This window comes from Peromyscus eremicus, chromosome 23, assembly GCF_949786415.1.
Source record: "Peromyscus eremicus chromosome 23, PerEre_H2_v1, whole genome shotgun sequence".
Classification (NCBI taxonomy): Eukaryota; Metazoa; Chordata; class Mammalia; order Rodentia; family Cricetidae; genus Peromyscus; species Peromyscus eremicus.
This window is the reverse complement of record NC_081438.1, coordinates 14149638-14167246: the sequence shown is the minus strand read 5'-3', so window position 1 is coordinate 14167246 and position 17609 is coordinate 14149638. Positions and strand designations below refer to the sequence as shown.

Sequence of the window (17609 nt, the reverse complement as noted above, 5' to 3'; positions counted from 1 at the left end):
AGATCCGCCTGGCTCTGCCTCCCGAGTGCTGGGATTAAAGGCGTGTGCCACCACCGCCTGGCCAAAATTCCCCAATTCTTAAACATTGATACAATATTTAACAAAATGTCAAACAAAACACATCTGAGGGCCTAACACAGTTCTGCAGCCTCTTCTGGAGGGTAATCTCTGGCCCAGGTCTACTTGCTTAGGCACTATCCAGGAGCCTAGTCTAGTGAGAAGGGACCATTGCCTCCTGATTCTACGTCACCTCCACAGTAGTCCCTTGCCCTCAGCAGGCATCCCAGGGGTTCCCCAAGATCCCAACCCAGTCCAGCACCAGTGCTACGTGGGCCATCTGAGCCTCCCAGTTCTACTCCTGTGGCCAAAATGCCACCCTACTCTGGAAAGATTTCTCACCCTGGTCTGCCCTTCCCTACCCCATATTCTTCATGGGAATTTTCTTTCCATGGTCTCCTTGGCTCACTGGCTCATTTACCTCCACACATGGACCATGGTGTCAAGCTGACTTCACAAGAGTTACAAGAACCAGGCCAGGTAGTACAGGCTGAGATGAGGCCACCTGGACAACTTAGTATATGACCTTGTCTTAAAATAAAAAGTAAAGATAGGGTTGGTGATGTAGCTCAGTAATAGAGCATTTATCTAGCATGTGTGAGGCCTTAGGGTCAATCCCAGTGTTACACACACACACTAAAGGCAACAGGAAAGGCTCTGGGCTGGCAGTCAGGGAGTTACCAGAAACCTCATCCTACACACACACACACACACACACACACACACACACACACACACACACACACACGGCATCATACACGATGAGTCCTGGAAAGGGTGGATAGACTTGGGGCAGACATGACCACTTACAGGGTGTCCCCATAGACATCATCGACATCGTCAAGGATCCTGTACCTCCCAATGAGTATAAGACAGAAGAAGACCCCAAGATATTCCAGTCAGTCAAGACTCGCCGGGGGCCGCTGTCTGACAACTGGATCCAGGAGTACAAGAAGCGGCTCCTCCCCATCATGTGCGCCTACAAGCTCTGCAAGGTGGAGTTCCGATACTGGGGCATGCAGTCCAAGATAGAGAGATTCATCCATGACACAGGTGAGTGTGTGCAGGGGTGGGGTGTGCCTGCCTGTCTGCCTCCATGCTCCATGTGCTGTGATTGTGTACTTACACTTTACTCCTAAAAGATGACCCTGTATTAAGTTAGGGTTCCCTAGAAAAATGGAACTGATATATAGAGAGAGAGAACAAACTGTCTCCTGATGAAAAGTCCAAGAATCCAGTAGTTAGTTGTTTGGTCCATGAGGCTGGATGTCTCACCTGCTCTTCAGTATACACTGGACTCGAGAAAAAGTAGGTTCTAATATCAGTGAAGAACTAGACTTACCAGTGACAGTGAGGACAAGCAGGAAAGGAGCAAAAGCTTCCTTCTTCTATGCCCTTTATATAGGCTGCCACCAGAAGGTGTGGCCCCAGTTTAGGGTGGGTCTTCCTACCTCAAACAATCCAATCAATAACAGTCTCTCACAGATGGGCCCAACTGCTTGGACTTTAGTTAATTACAGGTGTAGTCATGTTGAGAACCAAGAACAGCCACCACAGACCCCAAAGCCTGTGCCCGGCTCCTTTCCCCACTCTTGTCTGGGCCATCCCTGACCGGTGTGCCTGATGTCCATGCACAGCCCCGTGCATTGCCCAGACGTTCCTGACCTGGCTGGTATCTGATAGTGTAGCCTGAACCCCACTCAAGCCAGAAGCCTCTGTAGACAGCCCCCCTTCTGCCACTGGGGCCTCTGGCTCCCATGCTTTTCTTTCCTCTACCTGAGGAGGTCCAGACCCTAGCTAGTCCATAGCTCTGCCTCTTCACAGGCTGGAAGTTCCAGATGGCAGAGTGGCTCAGATACAGTGCCCTTCACACCCACATGGCCTTCCCAGAGCAGGTGTCCGAGAAACAGGTGGACCAACAGATGTCTGGGAGCTCTCAGCCAAGGGATGCTGTCCAAGGCTCCTCTTCTCTTCCCTTGGAGCCCTAGACTCATGACCCCACAGGAACATCTAGGAAGACACCACAAACAAGGGAGATGGACTTTAGGCACGAAGAGAGGCGCACCATTGACAACATGCTCCACCCTTGTGACATTGACTCATGATTACCCATGATGGGGGCACTGTTGCCCTGTTTATAGAGGATGAAACAAAGCCCTCCCCACACATAAACTGAACCCAGAACAGACACTGACCTGCCAGTGGAGGTTCACCAGACAGCCCCATTCAGTACGGATGCTAGAGCTTGTGGAAGGAAGGCGTCCGTGCCTTCAGCAGCACGCTAGGCTCTGAGTAGGGGGGCCTCCCACCTGGAAGGGAGGGATGATGTGTATACAACAGCCTTGATGGTGCTGTACAGCATGGGAGAGTTTCACCAGCTCATCTCCTGCTCCTTTTCCAGCAGGCTCCTACGGTGCCCATGCCCGTTCAGGAAGGGGGCAGGAGAAGGGTGGGACACACCCCTCCAGTCTGTCTGACCCATGCTAGCTGAGACTGACCCAGGCAACCTCCTTACGACCTTCCCACATCCCTGCCTCTGAGACCTCAGGCCAGGAGGACAGGCTTGGAGAGGCAGCCTGGATATTAGTCAACCTGCCCACGCCACTGGGCCTTCCGTCCTGTTTGTAGTCTGACCCTTCTAAAACGGGAGCACAGGCCTCACCTCACGGGCAGCATGAGAGCTAAGAGGACTGTGGGCTACCCTGGCCCTTTCCTGTCTCCAGCCTTGCTGACTTGTCCTACCCTTTAGTCTGCCCCATATGACCCACGTGGGGCTCCTGGGCCTGGAGACCGTGCTTCCCAGGCTCTGTGAGACCCATGCCCTCCCCTGTCCCCATGTAACCCCTGAGATTCTGGCAAAACCCTAAGGAGCCAGCTTCCCAAATGTAGCTCTCTCTTCAGAAAGAAGGGTGAGGATTCGGTCGTTAGGACAGCTGTGACATGCAGTCCCCACACTGCCATAGCAGCCATCAGCGTTGCCTCTCTGAGTCCCACTGTCCTCATCTGGGACGTGGGTGTCATGGTAGCAGTTCTGCAGAGCTGCTTTGGGGTGGGTCTTGAGGTGCGGAGCTGCAGACAGACGTGACCCAGCCCTGTGTGAGCACTGTGGACATCAGTGTGCTGACAAGTGTTCTGGAAGAAGGAACTCCCAAAACTTAATCTGCCCCCTTTGTGCCTGACCTTCCCTCCCAGCCAGCCCACGAGGAAGCCTTTCCCTGTTGGGTTGGAGTAGACTGTGGGCCCAGGAAAGGAAACTGAGACTCGCTAGTATTGTATCTGAGCCCGCCCTCAGGTGTAAACAATGGATACCGTCAGCCCTGGCTGAAGGAGCACACCATCCCGCTCCATGGGTGAGCAGAAGTCTCCAGAGCTGGCCTCTCGGAATGCCTGTGAATCAGGAAAGGAAGCATGGGGCATGAGAGGGAGGGGGGGGAAAGCCTGAAGCCGTGCCAGAGCTGAGCCTCTTGGAAGGCTGCTCAGACTTCTCTAAGAAAGCAGAGGATGCGTGCCCTGAGAACCAGCCATCACTCCTCTCAAGGACGTCCCCTGGAAAAACTCATGTACATGTCAGAATGTTCAGAGCCACAAAACAGAAAAATTAGCTGGGCAGTGGTGGCACACAATTTTAATCCCAGCGCTCGGGAGGCAGAGGCAGGTGAATCTCCTTGAGTTCAAGGCCAGCCTGGTCTACAGAGTGAGTTCTAGGACAGCCAGGGCTACACAGAGAAATCTTGTCTCGAAAACCAAAGAAAAAGAGAAAAAAGAAAAAGAAAAATTATACGTATAAGTCAAAGATCCACTAGCAGGAAAAGGACTAAATAAAACAGTGTTTCAAATGCATCAATGCCGTGCCGCAGCAAACCCCACACCCAGAGCCACGTAAGAGTGTGAGACTCAGCCAGAGAAGCATATGGCAGAAAACACACAGCACAGCACATACATGTAAATATCACCAGCCAGACCATTCCAACACGCTGTAGGAAACACATCTGCACACTCAACCCAGAAACAGCAACCAACAAACACAAAACCTTGTGCTTTTAGGTAGAGAGGAGTTTTTGAAGAACCCCACACTACGTTCCTTTGCTGGGTGGTGTCCTTGTGCTTTTAGGTAGAGAGGAGTTTTTGAAGAACCCCGACACTACGTTCCTTTGCTGGGTGGTGTGGACATTGATGTTTTACTTCCATTTGTGTGTCTCTGTATGTGTGTCTGTGTGTGTGTGTCTGTTCTGTGTGTGTCTGGTGTCTGTGTGTGCGCGCATGTATGGGAATGTACATGTGCGTGCAGATAACCTGTGGAGGCCAAATGAGGGTATTGGATCTCTCGGAGCCAGAGTTACAGGTGGTCATCAGCAGCCTGATAAGGGTGCTGGGAACTGAACGCTGATCTTTTGGAAGAGCAGCCAGTGCTGTTGAGGTCAGAGGACATCCTTCCCTCTCCAGTGTGGGTTCCAGGGACTGAACTCCACTGTCGAGTGTCTGACCCACTGGGCTTTCTCACTCCCCGTCCCTGTTTTGGGTGTTTGGTTTGTGGTTGTTGTTTGTTTGTTTTTTGTTTTGTTTTGTTTTGAAGTGGGGTCTCATGTGACTCAAGTTTGCCTCTAACTCACCATTAGCCAAGGACGTCTTTATGACCTTGAACTCCTGCCTCCATGTCCCACGTGCTAGGATTGCTGTGGCACTGCATCCAGCCTTTTTTTTCTTTTCTTTTCTTTTCTTTTTTTAAAGAAAGATCAGGGCTGGGGAGCTGGCTCAGTGAGTAAAGTGCTTGCCACCAAACCGTGAGGACCTGAGGTTTGATCTCACATAAACCAACCATAGTGTATGCCTATAGTCCACGTGCTGGGGGCGCAGAGACAGAAGAATTCCTGGCACTTGCTGGCACCCAGTCTAGCCAGATCAGCAAATTCGAGGTTCAATGAGGGGTCCTGCTTCAAAACAATAAGGTGGAACACCAGTAGAGGAAAGAGACCCAGTGTTGACTTCAGGCTTTCATACACACACACACAGGCACAACACAGAGAGAGAGAGAGAGAGAGAGAGAGAGAGAGAGAGAGAGAGAGAGAGAGAGAGAGAGAGAGAGAGAGAGAATCTGACCCCTTTTAAAATCTGATCCTCTGTGGGAAATTCAACAGGAGACTCTTGGGAAGTACAGGACACTTCTCCCTGGGGCATGAAGCCCCTCCAGTGAGCTGTGGCTTCTGGCCAGAGCTTCTACTTAACAAGCCCTGCCCTGTAAGTGAGCCCCCCAGGTCATCTGGGAGCCAGTTCTCTAGGTTGGCAATAGAAGAACTGAGACACAGATGAGCAGTGACCCTAGCTGACCTACAGCTGTGCACAGGGCACACAGCCTCTGCCGTAAGCCCACCTCTGTCCTCTGGCTCTGTGCACAGGGCACACGGCCTCTGCCGTAAGCCCACCTCTGTCCTCTGGCTCTGTGCAGGCCTGCGGCGGGTCATGGTGCGGGCTCACCGGCAGGCCTGGTGCTGGCAGGATGAGTGGTATGGGCTGAGCATGGAGAACATCCGAGAACTGGAAAGAGAAGTACAGCTCATGCTGTCCCGAAAGATGGCCCAGTTTGCAGAGGATGGAGGAGCATCGGAGCTCTGCAAGGAGAGCACTGTTCAGGAGCAGGCATCCGGAGCACCCTGTGAACCCAGCAGCAGCAATGGGGAGTCCCGGGGGCGGGGCCTGAAGAAGCAGTGGTCCACCTCCTCCAAGTCCTCAAGGTCCTCCAAGCGGGGAGGTGAGTTGGGGTTCCTGCCTTTTGATTCAAGGCCCACCTTCAGTTTCCAGGGTGGACATGCCCCTGCTGTGTCCTTGTAGCTCTGGCTCTTTTCTCTGGACATAGTGGAGCTAACTCCGTGGAGTCTTTCACATTCTAATTGGTACCAGGTGGGGCTTCACCATGAAGTGAAGCTGCCTCTTCCAAGCAGCACCCCCAGACTTACCTGTAAGCCCCAGACAGTCTGTGACTGTGGAACTCTGGGGAGTGATTGTGGGCAGGCCCCCCGTGAGAGGAGACAGCTTCAAGGTATCAGATCCTGGACGACAACGTGAAGCAAGGTCTCCCCTGTGCAGCCAGCACGCTCCTGTGACGTGCCTTCCTAGCCCAGTGCGCCTGGCCCTAGGCTGACGGCACTGGAATGCGATGAGCCGATACCTCAGTCTTCCGTCCCTTCCTGTTGCCCTCTTTGTCAGCTCTGCTGTGGCCACATTTCAGGGCTCCTCTGAGCTCACATCCTGAGCTCTCCCTGGACAAGGCAGCGGAGTGCTCCTCACCTTGAAAGGGCCGGACAGTTCTCCCCAGGTGGGCCCTAGCCATCAGCCCCTAGTTTCTTAACCTCTGTCTATAGTGAACTTTTCTGATGATGCCCACTTAGCCCTCCAAGTTGCCACCACAACTCCCTGCCTGCTGTGACCGGCTCAACAGAGCCTTCCTCTGCAGGCCAGACTGTCACCTGAGGGTTTGCCTTGCAGCCAGCCCCTCCCGACATAGCATCTCAGAGTGGAGAATGCAGAGCATCGCCAGGGACTCGGATGAGGGCTCGGAAGAAGAGTTCTTTGATGCCCAAGGTAGGCGGGCAGCTCCTACAGCCTGGGGTGGCTCCTTGGGCCAGATGCAAAGAATTGTTAAAGGTGTGAAGCCCCTGTCACTGGACTGTCCCTGGGACGTGTACCTACACTGTCACAGGGGACAGCCTCGGGCTTGGGGGTAGAACACAGAATGAGATGAGGTCACTGGGAAGCCACCTCACCTGAGTCTAGGGACTTAATTTTAAGTCGGGACTCGGCATAGGAGGAGGGAGGGTGCCATTCTCTTGAACAGGAATAGGTAGGTTCTATCTACCCATACCTACCTACATAGCTATATGTATGTATACCTACATAGCCATACCTACCCCTACCTCATAAATGACACACAGTTCTACCAAAGCCTTCCCCAGATTAATTTATCTCCATTAAAAAGTATGACTTACAGCATCCTCAAGTTTTGTGCTTGCTTTATTGTGTGCTGTTGCTTTCCTTCATTAAATTAATGCAAATTAATATGCATCTAATGTAGACACTTTAGAAAAAGCAATAAGCCGAAATTAGATGAACTTCCCATTTTCCCACTAATGGCAAAATAAGCTCCGTGGGCACACAGCCAATTGCTCACCTGTGCCGGAAATGCAAGCACTGTCTCGCTCGCTCGCTCGCTCGCTCGCTCACGTGGGACCAACCACAAAGATGCTTTCAAAGAAGTCAGAAGGGCCAGCGGGCAGGCCCAGAAAGAAAGATGGATCCAGCTGCATGCCGCAGCCCAGCCAGCTCCAGAGCGTGACAGAAGTCAGAACAATGGGAACATGTCCACAGCTGAACAGCAAGGCCCTCTTGTTCGCCACCATAGCTTGGAGGAGCAGAGGAGCTGCTCACATGTGGCATCTAATGACCTGGCTAGCCATACCTACAGGGAGAGGACTTGGGGAGTCAGTGTCCAATAAAAAAAGGAGATGCTTGGCTTGTCCTGGTGTTAGACAACCTAGAAAAGGGTCACAGGGGCTCTTGAGCAACCTCTGCACTTGACAAGAATGGAGGAGGGTGTCTGGTACCCACCCCTCCCAGATGGCTCTTTATCCTTGAAAGAGGAAAAATACCTAGTGTTAAAAAGACAGTAGGGAAAAGGCACTGATGGCAGGCTTCTCAGATCCTGCCCAGGAACCCATCCTCAGCCCAAGGACGAGAAGGCCAGCATGCGCCTGAGCCCGGGCAGCTGCCCGGCTGGCCCTGGGAGCAGTTCTGGACAAGCAGAAATGAGAGTCCAGTCCTAGGTGACCTGTTCAGAGCGGCGTCCTCACTGAGCTGTGTCTTTCTGGACATTAAACAGCATCAGTTGTGAACAGATAAACAAAGGCTAGGGTAGATGCGCAAAGGGAAGGAGACACCACCATACCTATCTGTGGGCAGACAAACCTCAACAGCATGGAGCTGTGAGGACAGTCACACACAGAGACCACATAGTGTAGGACTGTGTCCACTGAAAATGTCCAGGATAGGCAAAGGCCTGGAGGAGAACTCATTCTGCTGTGGTGCCTGACTACCTGTGCTCCAGCATGGAGTTTCTATTCGAGGTGAAGAGACTATTTTGGAATTAGATAGCAGTGATGTCCGCACAGCATAATGAATATACTAAATGCCACTTTAAAATGGTGTGAGTAGGGGATTTTATGTGATGGGGAAAGAAGGTTAAGTGGTCTGTCGCTGTTTGGCTGTCCTGTTAAGACAGAGAGGGAGAAGACAGAGTTGGGAACACTGAGCTTGTGGGCTCCGGGAACACGGGAAGTCCAGTGCATCCTCAGTCCCCACTGAAGTCCTCCTTTCTCCCCCAGAGGACCCGTACAAAGAGGAAGGATTCCCCAAGGACATCACTAAGTGGAACTCCAATGACCTCATGGACAAAATGGAGAATCCAGAGCCTGAGGACCAACAGGGTAAGGAGCCCGGGGAGAGGGTGTGAGGGTGCAGTCCATTCCTGTCTTACCCAGTTCTCACACAGTGGTGGGACCCAGGGGCTTGGGGGACTCCTGGGCCAGGGCTCCCTTTTGGCTACCAGGTATCCATAGCACCAGCAGTTAGTGTGGCTTCTGTGTTACAGACGGTCTATACCACCAGACTGACCCTGAGTTCAGGGTGGCCTCCAGCGTGGAGCAGCTGAACATCATCGAGGTGGGTGCACTGGACACTAGGAGACTAAGGCTGTGGGGAGGGGGCTGAGGGCTGAGTGCGGGGTACCAGGCAGAGCTCTCCAGAGCCTTACATCCACACCTAGCCAGACACTCACCAGAGAGGCCTGGGGTCCCTTCCCTTGCCACATTTCTGTGGAGACACCAGCTAGTCCCACCTCTGTGATGTTCACGAGAACCAGGGACAGCAGACAGCCTCCAAGAAAACCTTCAGCAAGCTCCTCCTTTGGGGAAGTGAAATGAGAACCTTGTAAATTCCAGAAAAAAACTAACTCCTTCAGCATGCTCCCATCCCTGCTGTGGCATTGGAAGAGAAAAGGAACCAAGGAAAGGAAGCTAAAGCCACCTAGGCAGAAGTGATGGGGCTGTGGCCCTTGGGGTCAGGCAGAACTCCATGTGTCCAATAAAGCCATCTTCATGAGCCTGTGTCCGCTCTGGGGGTTCTTTGCGGAGCTCGCGCCCCTTCTTCCTGCAGGCCGTCAGAGCTGTTTGAACTGGGGCAGGAGGCCAGGCCGGGCCAGGGCTGTTCCATGCCGTGGTCACAATCATGCCCTGGTCTGTTCCCAGGCCGCCCAAGGTTGAGATAGCACCTCCATGGGAACTCTGCTCTCCCTGGAGGGAGGGCCTGGGAGAGGCAGGCCCACCTCTTCCCCTTCTGGGGTCTTCTCCTTTGAGGTCTGAGGTGGAGGTACACTTTTCTAGAGGGGGTAGTAGGTGAAGGGAACGACTGTCAGTTGCTGCTGAATGTTAGCAAACAACAAAGCAAGCAGAGGGCCTTCCGACTCAGCGCACACAGCTCTGACTGTCCCAGGAGAGGGCCGGAGCCTGAGGCTCAGGATCTGCCTTGGGATGTGCATTTGGAGGAGCCCAGCACTGACTCTGGGGCACTGCCATCCACAGTCAGACCCTTCTGCCCATACTGGTCCCCAAACCGGAACCTTCCTTCATGGAAACACTGGCTGGGGGTTGCCCTGACTCTCCATAGCTGGCTTCACTACCCTTGTGAGCTCTGTTCCCACTGGAGTTCAGGGCAAGGGGAGTTCCTCTTTTAGCCTGGATGTGAAGAAAGCTGTCTCTGTGCTGGTAGGGGTCCATGAAGGGTAGTCAGTGAGGAGTCCCCCCAGATAAGTGCACAGGGGATAACCTTAACACCCCACCAGCCCAATCTCAACCACCCTTGGGTAACAAGGCACAGCTGGACTGCACCCCTTTATCCAGGAGCTGACAGGCTGCTATAGATACTTCTCCATAACATTGTGCTTGCTGTAGTGGAGAAGCCCCTGAACTTGATCCTGATGGGAGTGGCCACCATCCCCTCTGCCCGGCCAGCCTGTCCGGGGCTGTCCCTGTATGTGCAGTGGTTTGTACCCCAGCCTCTGAAGGAGAGCAAGCCCCAGATGGGCATCTCTTCCACTTTCTCTCTTCCCCACCTGCCCCCACACCCCTGGACATAACATGGTGTAACAGATAGAAACCAGTGGTTGTTCTCAGACATGTCCCTGGAACTCAGTGGGCATTCAGGGAGAGGCCTCTGGGGACAGGGGCCGGCAGCCTGGGCTGCCAGGAGAACTAGCAGGAGCTTCGGGTGCTGATGAGCCATATGACCAGTACTTGGGCCTCTCCAGCCTACTACCTTGTCTATGAAAGGAGTAGCTCTGTACCACTGTGCACCCCTGTGCAGAGCTGTGCATTATCCAGGGCCTCACTCGGGCTTCGTAGCAGGCCTGGCCAGTAGGGAGGTTCCTGACTTGGTCCTCCTTTCCTGCTGCCGTGTGCGAGCACCTTGCCTCTGCCAGGATCCCTCTGCTCTTGAGGACCTTGGTCCTGGATTCCAGAAGTAACGGGGCTCTGGGCTGAGTGACAGTAGAGGACCTCAGAGCTAGATGACTTCGCTAGCCTTGGCCACTCCTAGTGACCTCTGTGCTCTGGGCCAGTGTGGCCTGACTGTTTGGGCCAAGTCTGAGGTATACCTAAAAGCAGACATGCAGCAAATATCCAGAGACCTGGGTTGCCCAAGCAGAAGCTGCTGCCTAAGACCAAGAGGAAGGTAGAACTGGTGGTTTCTCCAGAAGATACCCTTCCTTGAGTTGCTGTGACTCTGGTCAGGCTATACCACCTCCTCCAGTCTCTGGTCCTTGCAGAGGTCCAAGAGAATGGCTGAGGCAGTAAATCCAGACCCCATAACCAGATAACAAAAAACCAGCTCCCTCAGGCTGGGGATTTAGCCCAGAAGTAGAATGTTTACCCATCACATATGTATGAGGTCCTAAATTCAATTCCCAACACCACAGAAACAAAAAACTAGGGTACCTGGGGCCTGGCAAGAAATTCATGCCCACCACTGCCCATGCAGGATGAGGTGAGCCAGCCACTAGCCACGCCACCCTCCAAGATTCACGTGCTGCTGCTGGTGCTGCATGGAGGCACCATCCTGGACACTGGAGCTGGGGACCCCAGCTCCAAGCAGGGCGACACCAATACTATCACCAATGTGTTCGACACCGTCATGCGTGTGCACTACCCCAGCGCCCTAGGCCACCTAGCCATCCGCCTGGTACCCTGCCCACCCATCTGTGCTGAAGCCTTCGCCCTTGTCTCCAAGTGAGTGGCATGTGCCTGCCAACACCCATCATGCCCCCCAGGGAGAAGCAGCCACAAGTTGCCCCCACCTCTGGCCCTGAGCATTACGTGACTCCCCAGAGTTAGGTCCTCTGTCCAGACTTCCTTTTCCCAGCATCCATCCCCCTCAGCCTGGAGGCAGTGGAGCCTGTGCAGACAGATTAGTTCAGATCGCAGGACCACAATCTCCAGGCCGAGTCCGTGTTCAGTTCTGTAGAGTGGCCTGCCTTGGGATATGAGTCTACTCAATGGCCCTGGCCCTCAGAGCCTGCTCGAGGCCTCCCTGGGAGCGTCTCCATGAGTACTTTGGGGCAGTAAGCCATTTGGCCTGCTTTCCAGATCAGGGAAGGGCCTTTGGGTCAATCTGAGTTTACCTGCCCTCTGCTGACCCAGCCCCTCCCCCCAGCCTCAGCCCCTACGGCCACGATGAGGGCTGTCTGTCTAGCAGCCAGGATCACATCCCCCTGGCTGCCCTGCCCCTGCTGGCCACCTCTTCACCCCAGTACCAGGAGGCAGTTGCTACAGTGATTCAGAGGGCCAACCTGGCCTATGGAGACTTCATCAGGTCCCAGGAAGGTGTGACCTTCAGTGGACAGGTGAGTGGTGGCAGGGAGTTGGGAAAGACCTCTTGAGGTGTGGGCTAGCCAGAGGACCAGGATGCAGGGAGTGGGGGATGCTTTTCCCAATTAGCAGCCCAGCAAGCAAGGTGAAGACTCAGGCCTCTGCCATTTTGCCTCCAGGTCTGCCTGATTGGAGACTGTGTTGGGGGCATCCTGGCATTCGATGCCTTATGCTACAGTGGCCAGCCAGTGTCCGAGAGTCAAAGCAGCAGCCGCCGGGGCAGTGTGGTCAGCATGCAGGTATCTGAGCAGGCACAGAGGGTGGGCCATCCGTGGCTCCCAAACCTCCACTAAGGCCTGTCTGCTGTCTCTGATAGTCCATGGAGACTGGCTACCTGTCCTGCTGTAGGCCACCAAGCCATCAGATGGCCTGTGTTGTGTCCCACAAGCAGCGTGCCCAGCCAGAACCCTGAGGAACTGACTTGGACACCACAATCCATGCTCTATCCATTCTATCCATCCAACAATGTCCAAACCCATGAGGCCCAGCAAGAGTTCCCCTCCGGAGCAACAGACGAGAGGGCTAGGAGAGACATGGAGAGATATGCCCTGGGTCTCAGACTAAGTAAAGGAAAATACCCAAGGCAGGTCAACAGCAGCCCGAAAGAGCTGAAAGTGTGCCTCAGTATCCCCCAGGAGACAGATGGGAAGGACAGAGGTTACTGGTGTGGGTGAGCACAGGTAGCAGGCTAGAGCTTGGGGTCTGGAGAACCGTTGCAATGTCTTAGGGCCCAGGAGAGCACATGGCTTCACACACCGGGTCTACATTGCATGGAACAGCTCTGGTCCTAGGAAGTGAGATAGGCACCCTGTTCTCCTCTTTGTCTGACCCTGATGTCTTCCTGCTGTAGACTGGCCATCACCTGGGAGAGATCACTGAGTGCCCAGCCAGTCCTGGAGTGAAGGCCGCTAGGACTTAGCCAGTAGTGAGGGGCGGTGGGAGACAAGACTTCCCCCTCTGGTTGGGTGAGAAGCCTGCAGCTGGGCAGTGACCCGCAGGGCCTGGAGTCAGAGGGAGGGGCTCAGAGAACACTGAAGAAGGGCCTAGGCTGGGGACCACCTGGCAGTGAGCCTCCATGGCCATTCCAGGACGCTGACCTGCTGTCCCCGGGCATCCTGGTGAATGCAGCACACTGCTCCGGTGGCGGTGGCGGTGGCGGTGGCGGAGGCGGAGGCTCCAGCCTGGAGAGTAGTCGGCACCTGAGCCGCAGCAACATTGACATCCCCCGCAGCAATGGCACCGAGGACCCCAGAAGGCAGCTGCCCCGCAAGAGGAGTGATTCGTCCACCTATGAGCTGGACACCATCCAGCAGCACCAGGCCTTTCTGTCCAGGTACGGTTTGGGGTACTACTTAGAAGAAGGAAGGCCCGGCATGGAGAAACCAGGGTGCTCCTTCACCAGTCCACATGGACATGTGTGGGGTATATGGGTATTCCTGTTTGGAACACTTCCCAGCTCACCGGTGCTGTGGTCCTGTACACAACAAGGGCCACCCTCAGCCACTGGAAACACCGTGTCCTGAGGATGGGCATGAGGTGGAGTCGGGCAGCATGATCCCGTCAGGGGCATCTCGAAGGCAGTAGGCTTCCCTGGAGAGGTTCTGACCCACTGTCACTAGGGGTGCTCCAGCAGGCAACCCTGCACTCAGGACAGCGCAGGGCTCAGTCCCTGGGGGTCCATGGGACCCAGCCTGACCCTGGTGAAGCTGCCCCCGGGTGACCTGCACATCCCCACTGCAGCCTCCATGCCAGCGTGCTGAGGAACGAGACCAGCTCCCGCCGCTCAAGCAGTTCCACGATGCTGGACGGTGCCGGAGCCCTGGGCAAGTTTGACTTCGAGATCGCCGACCTCTTCCTCTTCGGGTGCCCACTGGGGCTAGTCCTAGCCTTGAGGAAAACAGTCATCCCCTCCCTGGACGGTGAGAGGCCTACAGGGATAGGACAGGCTACATGAACTGACAGGGGCCTCCATGGGCCAGTCGCCAGGCCTTGGTCACAGGCCAGGCCTTTCAACATCTCTGCCCATCAAGGGCCACTGCCCTTCCCTGCCTCTCCAGCAGCTCAGTCACCAGCCCATCCCCTGAACCTACCGCTTCATACCTCTCTAAGGTCCCCTGAAGCAGAGGGGACGCACAGCAGGTTTGGGGGGGTCAGATCAAACAGATCCAGTCTCACTCAGAGAAGTCTCACAGATTCTCACACACATGCAAAGACTGTTCTGTGGGATCCCCTGCCACCCTGAGGAAGGATAAGGAGAAACTTTTACACATGCTAGTGTGAAAAGACCAAGTTCAGAAAGCTTAATGTGTGCTCCTGTGGGTGTGGATTAGAAGGGAGGTGCCTGATTCCCAGGGGAGGCACCTGCTGGACGCTCAAGCCTTCCTCACAGCGCCAGGCTGCAGCCTAGGAATGGGCATGCACTGGGAGGGTGGGGGGTGACTTCAGCCTGTGTGCCTGTGACACCCAGCTGAAGATGCACGTGGAGCCCCGCAGGGGATCCTGGCCTGGAAGGAGCCCTCCACTCTGCTGCCCAACACGTCCTCTCGGTGACAAACTGAGGTTCTTACTGGTGTCACTATCATTTTTCTAACTAAAAAAATTGGAACTGGGCATGATGGCACATACTTATAATCCCAGCCCCTGGGAGGCCGAGGCAGGAAGAGTTGAAGTTCAGTATGAGCAGGGGCTACATAGTGAGACCCTGTCTCAAAAAAAATTATCTTTATTAATAAAGGGACAATGATCCACACAGATCCCAAACTGATTAAAAAACACACACACATGGCAAAGTCAGGGGGCCCCGGACCCCCACCCACTACCCAAAGTCTCCTTTCTCTGCGCCCTCCACTCCCAGTTTTCCAGCTGCGGCCAGCCTGTCAGCAAGTGTACAACCTCTTCCACCCTGCGGACCCTTCAGCCTCCCGCCTAGAACCCCTGCTGGAGCGGCGCTTCCACACCCTGCCACCCTTCAGCATCCCCCGATACCAGCGCTACCCGCTGGGGGATGGCTGCTCCACACTGCTGGGTGAGGCTCCCCAGGACAGGAGGATGGGGGGAACTATAAACTGCTGTGGTATAGCCCCCAACACACTGCGGGTCTTCCCAAAGGGAAGCAGCACCAGACGCCTGTCCCCAGCGGACATCTGTTCCAAGTAAACACTTGAGGAGGTGCAGATGTAACCATGCTTCCTGGTCCCTGTGGGGCAAGAGGGACTTGTGCCTATCAAAGCCTGCCAAGGGGTTCCCAGCAACAGCCGGGGCCATATTCCCTTCCCTACTGCCTAGGGCCTCCAACCCAACGGGGAAGGAGTTACAGGCCTTCTGCAAGCTTGAGACGTTGTAGACTGGGCCCGTTGTGGTAGGCAGCTGGCCCAGAGATGGCCGGGAGTGTGGGAGGGAAGGGCCCCACCCCCTTGCTCCAGTGTGCATCCCGGCGTCTTGTCGTCGTGTCCTGGTCCTCGCGGAGCCCTGTTTGTGTCAGCACATGTGCAGACGGTCCACTTGAGTGTCTGTTCTTGTCCTCTCTGCTCTCTTCCCGTCTGCCTCCAGTCGAGACCGTGCAGAGAAACCCAGAGTTGGTCTTGGAGGGCGGCCCCCTGGCCCCTCTCCCCCACGGGGACAGCTTCCTGGAGACCAGTGTCCCCGTTCCCGCGCTCACCTGGCAGGATGGGCCCCGCCCGAGCCTGGGCTGTGCTGAGTGTGTGTACCCCCACTCCTGGTGACTGCTGTCTGCTTGGCTGCTGTCCCTTGGTCCTCCACCCCCTCATGCCCTCTCTGGCCACTCAGAGTCAGTGTGACCTTGAGAGCAAGGGCATGGCCATGGGAAGTTAGTCTTGGTGCCTTTTCTGTACATAGTGAGCAGAAGCGGAGGCTACCCTAATGCAAAGTGGTCACAGCTTCCCAGAGATGGGCAGGCCCTTCTGATACGTCATCCAGACTGGTTCCTCCAGCTGAGCCCTGTTCTGTCCTGCCTGCAACCTGGGCCCTAGCCTATGTGTGAGGGCCACTCTGGGGTCTGCTGCCTTCCCAGTCCTCAGCCTACACACAGCATCCCTGGGAAGCTGCCCAAGGCCCCTGCCCAAAGTAATGCTAATAACCTGTGGGCTAGTCCAGGCTGGCCCAAGAGGGCAACTGTAGAGCCAGATGTGGGGAGGAAGTGGCCAAGGAGGGCAGGAACCCATGCCTGCCTCCCTCCCCCATGTCTGTGTCCATCTGTCCACCCTTCTCTACCCAGCCCTCCCCCTCCCTGCCTCAGCTCAGACCCTTGGCTCTCAAGGCCCTAAACCAGCTGCACCCTGGTGCACGCCGGACTGGCAAGCTGGCCTCTCCCTCCCATTGCCGGGAGACCTAGGGTCAGGCAGCGCTGCTCTTACCTGGACCTTTGTCCCTGCCCCCCACAGCGGATGCACTCCAGACCCACAACACAGTCTTCCAAGAGCACGCCGCCCCCTCGTCGCCTGGCACAGCCCCTACCAGCCGTGGTTTCCGCAGGGCCAGTGAGATCAGCATTGCCAGTCAGGTGTCGGGCATGGCCGAGAACTGCACAGCATCCAGCATTGCCCAGAGTGAGTGCCATCCCGGGGGAGAGGGCGGGCGATAGCGGAGGCTCGCTGGCAGGAAGTGGGTGCCGAGCCCCTGCAGAGCCAGGGTACTTTACACCACAGTGGCTGGTCAGCAGGGCCAGCCTGTGGTGACCTCACCGGGAGGGCGGAGATGAGGCTTTAGAGGCTGTGGTCGGAGCAGCTGGGCCGAGGCTGGGGCTGCTGGGGTTTCGGAGGCTCCAGCTTTCCTAAGGGTCTTCCCATGGACCCTGGCGCTCTCCTCAAATCCTCTCTGCTCTGCTACCAATGTAGGGGCCCCTGGTGTGTATGTGTGTGTGTGTGTGTGTGTGTGTGTGGCTGAACCATTCCCCTGTTCTTGCTTCTCAGAGGGTTCCTCGTCGCTCAGCCACACCCCCAGCGTCAGGCGCCTATCCTTGCTCGCCCTGCCCCCCCCATCCCCTACCACCCAGGGTCCCCGTGCCAGGGCAAGGCAGGTGAGCCCCAACCTGGAGAGGTTCCCCTGCCTCCCTGACTTGGACATCGGAGAAGGTACCCCAACCATGGCTCTCTCCCCTCTAACCCAAGATCACTCACTGTTGCCAAGCATGTCTCGCGAGCTCACTGCTAGGCCATCTGCCAGCTCCTGCTGAGGCTAACAGGGAACACAGCCTTGGCTGGGGAGGATGCAGGGCTCGAGCTGCCTGGGGATCCTGTCTCTCAGCCACGGGTAGAACTCAGAGAGCTAGGCCTCATAAAACAGGCACCACCAGATGGGCACCTGTGTGCAGCCACCAGGCCCGGCATGCCCCATGCTATTTCTCCCTTGAGGGAGGACACTCGGGTCCCTCTCCCTGGAAGGCCCTGGGCCTCACCACTCACCCTTCCCGCTCTGCAGCAGGCAAGACACTGGGAAGACAGTGAGCCTTGCCGGGAGGTTGCAGAATTGCCAAACCAAGGTCTCTCTGTGCCTCCTTTCACATGACCAAGCCTGGGAGCAGTAAGAATGTAGAGAGAGGGCCTGGGCAGGGTCCAGGGTGGGGGCTCT

At 55.7% G+C, this 17609-nt stretch overlaps 1 protein-coding gene across 5 annotated transcripts in view; it reads left to right on the top strand.

Annotated features, from left to right (window-relative positions):
* Nucleotides 1-17609, top strand: part of Pitpnm2 (phosphatidylinositol transfer protein membrane associated 2) — a 92949-nt gene that overhangs the window by 71612 nt on the left and 3728 nt on the right. For 2 of the 5 annotated variants that reach the window (XM_059249837.1, XM_059249838.1), the window contains exons 5-18: nucleotides 883-1110; nucleotides 5501-5803; nucleotides 6538-6633; nucleotides 8430-8531; nucleotides 8696-8766; nucleotides 11137-11384; nucleotides 11809-11998; nucleotides 12143-12262; nucleotides 13112-13356; nucleotides 13764-13942; nucleotides 14878-15048; nucleotides 15573-15722; nucleotides 16424-16588; nucleotides 16952-17113. In XM_059249837.1, the coding sequence (XP_059105820.1) occupies nucleotides 883-1110; nucleotides 5501-5803; nucleotides 6538-6633; nucleotides 8430-8531; nucleotides 8696-8766; nucleotides 11137-11384; nucleotides 11809-11998; nucleotides 12143-12262; nucleotides 13112-13356; nucleotides 13764-13942; nucleotides 14878-15048; nucleotides 15573-15722; nucleotides 16424-16588; nucleotides 16952-17113 (2430 nt within the window). The remainder of the gene's footprint in view (nucleotides 1-882; nucleotides 1111-5500; nucleotides 5804-6537; nucleotides 6634-8429; nucleotides 8532-8695; nucleotides 8767-11136; nucleotides 11385-11808; nucleotides 11999-12142; nucleotides 12263-13111; nucleotides 13357-13763; nucleotides 13943-14877; nucleotides 15049-15572; nucleotides 15723-16423; nucleotides 16589-16951; nucleotides 17114-17609) is intronic. The other 3 variants (XM_059249839.1, XM_059249840.1, XM_059249841.1) reach the window with 3 other exon arrangements.